This window comes from Stegodyphus dumicola, chromosome X2 (assembly GCF_044657685.1).
Source record: "Stegodyphus dumicola isolate Sdum_Otavi_A_Nest chromosome X2, ASM4465768v1".
NCBI lineage: Eukaryota > Metazoa > Arthropoda > Arachnida > Araneae > Eresidae > Stegodyphus > Stegodyphus dumicola.
In genome coordinates, this window is record NC_140781.1 from 87580686 (window position 1) to 87587270 (window position 6585).

A 6585-nucleotide genomic window follows, 5' to 3' on the forward strand; every position below is an offset into this window, starting at 1 on the left:
AACACTATTTCTGCAGAAAATGGCAGATTCTGTGCGCAATATTTTAATCGTTAGTGATGAAGATATCGAAAAACTGGCTCTAATGGCCGATCGTATAATCGAAATGCAACCGAAACAAGAACTATACTGTGCCAGCAGTATTGTTTCTCCAGGAGCAGATGCTATTGCTGAATTACGACAGCAAATTGCAGTTTTGGATAATAAACTCGAAAAACTAACTGTCACAAGGCATTATCGTCCTCGCTCAAGAAATAGCAGTCGATCATCTAATGATCCAAGTAAGTCTCGGAGCCGTTATAACCAACGAGATAATATACTGGTAGAGAGCGTACTGCAACTTTCAACCGGTTCCAACATTAGTGTCACGAGACTGCTGCGCGAATTCCGAAAGTCCGGAAATACTTTTTGGGCGTTTTCGTGGTTTTCCCCATGTGTAACGTGTATACGAGCCAGTTTCCCTTAGAAAGCCCTCCACGAAGGCATCCCTCCCCTTAGGCAGATAGCCCTCGAGGCTTTGCCATAATCACACACACACACCGGAAATACTTTACATTACTTTCTATGGAACGAAAGACTGCTGCTCTGCTTGGTCACATAAAATTTAAGTAAAAATGGTTGTTCGCTGCAGCGCCTATGGATGTAAAGAAAGTTTCGTGAAAGGAGGACTTGTAACCTTTCATAGGTAAGTTAAAACTGCATGATTTATTATTTTATTTTCAGTATTTTTGTCATTTTACTATCTCTGTTAAATTGGTTGGAAAGTTTCAGCCATATTGTGTAAGAAAATTGCCGCCGTATATGACATTTTCAGCATGTATTATTAGCATCAAAATGTATTAAATACTGCGATACTATTTACTGGAATCACCCTTTACAAATAATTGAATTTTATATGTTTTTTCCGTGTATTCCGTTGAAATAGAAAACTGCGCCAATTGGCGTTAACCTTTTTTCGCCAAGTCGTACGCGTTTTGATTTCATAAACAATTACTGCCTGCGATAAAAAAAGAAAAATGTTATTATTAGCATTAAATTATTGAGACTGTGCGATATGTTTACTTTGTTAAAAAAAAGCTGAAGATCTTGATTCATGCAACATTAAACATAAACAGTTAAACAGCAGTATTTTAAAAATCAGATTACTTTTATAAAGCTCAGTGCTTTATCATTATTTTCTATAAAATCAATTCAAATAAAAATAATCTGGATTATAATTCTGTCTCATCTACGATGCTGTTAGAAATTTATTGTAATTGAAAAAATGTGATGTGAAAAACTTACCATATTTTAAATGGTATTTTTTAAAAAAAAAGGAGAGTGAGAGAATTTTTAACTGTAATATCGTTTTGATCCTAATAATGAATACTGAGTTGAAGTTTGTTACCGTTTGATACATATTCAATATAAAATATTTGTTATAGCTAATAAGAAATATTGATCCCCCCATGACATACACATGAGTGTGGAAATCAGTAATTAAGATTGCATTATTTTGTTCCAGTAATATAATCTCAAGAAAAGAGAGTGCATTATTTTGTTCCAGTAATATAATCTCAAGAAAAGAGAGGTGGTGCTCATTTTAGAAGTTTAACCTACATGCAGTGAAATATAATTTTGTTAATAGATTTTTATGAAGGAAGAATTGTTGATGGCAAAATCAAAGTAACTTTTTTCAACTTTGCGTTGAGCACAAATTTTTTCCCATCATTAACAATCTAATTTGAAAGTGACTCATTTTCTTTTAAATTTCACTTGACCCTCTTTTCTCCAGAAGGCACCTTTTGACCTGTAAGTTGATGTAATACAAATTGTGTTTTTGAATGTACGTACTATTGTAAAATAATTTTAAGAGAACTTTAAGGTGGTCCAAAAGGACCCTTTGATTTCCATTCCAATACAGAATCACGAAATAAGAATTCTCATGTAATAAAAGGCTAAGGGGAAAAATGCCACCCCTCATATACAGACAATTATAATATTGTTTTGACTCTAATTGTAGGTATATTTACATTTCTTTCTAATGAAAAATTATTACACTTTTAAAATTTCATGATATTTTTCAGCATGTACTTAAAGAATTCTTAAATGATTCTGAAAATTACCATTCTTTTGCAGTATGACCTGGCATACATATATGTGTGTAATTTAATACTTCATTTGCTACTTTAGTACAATTAAGTTTTTTTTTTTTTTTTTTTTTTTTTCATTTATAGTTTCCCTAAAGATCCAGAAAGGCAAAAACAATGGGAAGTACAACTGCGGCGGGAAAACTTTAGAGTAACCAAGTATTCAAAGTTATGTTCGAAACATTTTACATCAGACTGCTTCGATAGAACAAAGTTTGGAGGCACCTGGTTAAAGGCCACAGCAATTCCAACGTTATTTAATTTCCCTTCTCACTTACAAAAAAAGGTTTACAAGCGAAAGTCCAAAAGATTCAATGGTTCGACAAGCTAATTTTTTTAAAATTTATACCATCTCCAATAATAATAATAATAATAATAAATAAATAAAGTTTGATAAGTCAAATTTTTCATATCAGAGCCATATATAGGGTGCAACGGACAACGGTGCAAATAATTTAAAGCGATTATTAAAAATATAGATAAAATATTCAGGAAAAAAGAGGTTATTATTTTTGTATTTCATATTATATTGCATTATTGTATTTCATAAAGTTATTCATGTAGTATATAACAGTAACTAGTTTCTATATTTTGGCCAAATTGTGTGTTTTTGTTTTAAAAAGCTCATTACTTATTCACATATCAAAAATAGGAAATTTGGAATATACTTGACTACCATTTTGAGTAGGTGATTTTTAGTATTTGTTCTTGATATACTTTAGAAAAAATAATTTAAAAAAATAAAGCATTAATCCACTTAAAATAAAAATATACTACTTTGTATGAACACCAAACTTTTAAATATGAGCAGGACATGCTTTTGAAACGAAAAGCTTTATTTCTTCATCAGATGCAAGTTGGATCCTTTGCAGCTGGTGAAGAGCAAAAACTTTTTATTCAAAACCTGCGTCCTGCTCGCGTTTAAAAGATTGGTGTTCATACAAAGTAGTATATTTTTGTTTTACTTAATTTTTGAGTGTTTATTTGTAATTAAGCCACTTACTTTATAGTAAATACTATATTTAAATGCACATTTTCATAATGTGTTTATTTAATTGGGATACAGGAATAAAATAGAACATTTATTGTCAGGTTTGAATTTATAACTCAGAAAGAAAATTTTATTTCGGAAATGTACATTTTACAGCTGATCTGCAAAATATGAAATCTTACTAAATTTAATGTACAGTTAAGGCAGTAGCTTCCAAGTTTGCATTAAATTATTTTCTGGACATTGCTGAATTTATAAGCACTTTAATATGCAAGTAACTGAATAAAATAGGCATAATCAATTACTTAATAAAGATCTTTTTAAAAATAAAAAATTCTTTACTATTGTACATTTCCATAATGCAAGTACTGTTGGTAACACCGAGAGGTCAAAAGTAAATGAAATTCTTTCAAAAACTATTTCTGACTTTAAATTAATTAAAATTATGTTTACTTAAATATATGAAAGAAAATATTTTTCTTTAATATTTTACTTTCATATATTTAAGTAAACATAATTTTAATTAATTAATTCAGTATAATTTATCTTTTTGTATTATATACTATATTAAGTTTGGGCAGTAATAGTTTATAGTTCCAGCTGAAAGTCAACAGTCTGTAAGTATATAATCTCAATTTTTTATTATTTATTTTAGATTTTCTTCCTAAAATTATTTAACTTAAACATCTTAAACAATGGTGCAAATAATTTAAAGCGATTATTAAAAATATAGATAAAATATTCAGGAAAAAAGGGGTTAAGTTATATCTAAATATAATTGTAAAAAATCGAACAACCTAATTCGAGGCCGTTGTCTGCTGACTGCTAGCAGACGGAAATAAAAAGCACTACCTGCCATATCGAAAGCGGGCCAAACTGACGATGAACAGCCTAAGCTATCACTCCCCAAGAGCGCCAAGAGCATTAGTCACGTGGTATATGTTGGAGACACCCTAGCAGACGAATTCTCTGTGGGGTGAACCGTCTACCTGTTATATGAAGTCGTTGGTTATAACCCTAATGGCAAGTACTGTTATTTCCACTTTCGTTTTCGAGAAAAGTGTTTTCGTGATAGATGCAAAGCCCCCTGTGCATAGAAAAACAACTTCCCGGAAAACGAAAATCAGCAGTAGAATTAGCGGCAGACTCTGCTGCTGTAAATAAAGAAAATTGCCGTAAATTCCGCTTATTTATCACGGACAAAAAAACAGGTTTACATTTTTTTGGTTGACAGTGGAGCAGAAGAAAGCCTTATTCCTCGTACTTCTAAACACGAACTTATTAGTGACTATAAATTATATGCTGCAAATAATACAGAAATTGATACTTTTGGTACACAAGTTTTAATTCTTGATCTTGGTTTACGCCGAGAATTTCAATTCCCATTTATTGTAGCAAAAATTAGTAAACCCATTTTAGGTGCAGATTTTTTAAATAAGTTCAATTTATTGATTGATACAAAACATAAAAGGTTAATTGATGGTGTGACGAACTTTGCAGTTCATGGTGACATCGCACCCATCTCTATTAATGAAACTGTACATACAATGGACAGATTATGTAAATATTCTGATTTATTTACTATGTATCCTAATTTTCTTATTTCTATTCACAAAACCAAATTTTCTTATTTCTACTGTAAAGCATAATGTGAAACATCATATAACTAAAGGACAACCTGTAAGTTGTAGAGCAAGACCATTAGACTCTGAACGGTTGGAAATAGCTAAAAGAGAATTCAAATATATGCTAGACAATAACAACATTAACATCATTCCAGACATTGATAACATCATTCCAGACAATAACAACGTCCAGTTCAGAATGGGCAAGTCCCCTACTCATAGTGACAAAGACGGTTCTTTCCGCCCATGTGAGGATTACAGAAGACTGAATGATTTAACTGTTCCTGATCGTTATCCCATTCCTCGAATTCAAGATTTTCAACATATTTTAATTAATAAAACTATATTTTCTAAAATTGATCTCTTTAAAGCGTATTTTCACGTACCAGTAGCAGATGAAGATAAAGAAAAAACTGCCATCATCACACTTTGTGGTCTTTACCAATTCAATGTCATGAGTTTTGGTCTCAAAAATGCCCCGGCGACCTTTCAAAGGTTCATCAATGAAGTTTTTTATGGCCTCGACTTTGTAATTCCATATTTGGATGATGTGTTGATTGCCTCTTCTTGCGAGGAAGAACATTGTTTACATCTTAAAACAGTGTTGATTGCCTCTTCTTGTGAGGAAGAACATTGTTTACATCTTAAAACAGTTTTTTAGCGTTTAGATAAATATGGTCTCCGAATTAATATTAGCAAATCAGTTTTGGGAGTACCTGTAATAGACGTTTTGGGCTATCAAATATCTGCTGAAAGGTTCAAAACCTCTGCCTGAAAAAATTAAAGCTATCATAGAATATTCATTGCTGGAAACTATACACCAACTTCGCTCCTTCTTAGGAATGATCAATTTCTATCGTAATTATATAAAAATGCCGCAGAAACTCAAGCTCCTCTTCATGAACTTTTGAAAGGATCTACAAAAAAAGATCGACGTAAAATACTATGGACCAAAGAAACCAGAAAAAGTTTTGAAAAATGTAAACAAGATATTGCTCAAGTAGCGTTGATGGCCTACCCCAATTCGGATTACACTCTGGCACTTCTCACAGATGTATCCGATTTGGCTATTGGGTCAGTTATTCAACAAAAAGAACCAAATGGATGGAAGCCTATTGCATTTTTTTCAAAAAAGCTTAATGATGCCCAGAAAAATTCTAGCGCTTACGATCGCGAGCTTTTGGGTATATATTTATCCTTTAAACATTTACTTGAAGGCCGCGATTTTACTATTTATATGGATCATAAGCCCTTAACGTTTGCTTTTAAGCAAAATAATAACAAAGCCTCTCCCAGACAACTAAGACAGCTACAATATATCTCACAATTCTCTACTAACCTACGCCATATAAGTGGTCAAAACAATGTGGTTGCAGACAGCCTATGTAGAATTGAGGACATCGATTCCCCTGTTGTTGATTTTGACCTGATAGCAGATGCACAAATTAATTATGATGAACTGCAACAGTTGAAATTACATTCCAAATCATTGCATATTAAACAACACCAATTACCATCAGGAAAACTCTTATATTGCGATACCTCTACTTCTAATATCAGACCATTCATACCTAAAACTTTTCGGATGAAAATATTTAATGCAATTCATGGTTTAGCTCACCCTGGAATCCGAAGTACTGTAAAAGAGATTACTAAAAGATATATTTGGCCGGATATAAAAAAAAAAGATGTTACGCAGTGGGCCCAAACTTGTATCAATTGTCAGAAAAATAAAGTAACTAAACATACAAAATCAGAATATTCTCAATATCAAGCACCAGACGAAAGATTTAGTGTCGTGCACATTGATTTAATTGGGCCTTATTCACCTTCTAATGGATAC

The 6585-nt window shown here is 31.9% G+C and overlaps 1 protein-coding gene across 1 annotated transcript; it reads left to right on the top strand.

The window, feature by feature from the left end:
- The first annotated feature begins 208 nt into the window (after positions 1 to 208).
- Positions 209 to 3499, top strand: LOC146992814 (THAP domain-containing protein 1-like). The gene is made up of 2 exons (XM_085809117.1): positions 209 to 682; positions 2214 to 3499. Exons 1-2 carry the CDS (start codon positions 612 to 614, stop codon positions 2455 to 2457), a joined length of 315 nt encoding a protein of 104 aa, XP_085665243.1. The 5' UTR covers positions 209 to 611; the 3' UTR covers positions 2458 to 3499.
- Positions 3500 to 6585: the final 3086 nt, after the last annotated feature.

Excerpts from the sequence above, each read along its gene's own strand:
- LOC146992814 (XM_085809117.1), top strand. The coding sequence starts at position 612 with ATGGTTGTTCGCTGCAGCGCCTATGGATGTAAAGAAAGTTTCGTGAAA. Across the intron at positions 683-2,213 it reads GGACTTGTAACCTTTCATAG|TTTCCCTAAAGATCCAGAAA; the intron begins GTAAGTTAAAAC and ends TTTCATTTATAG.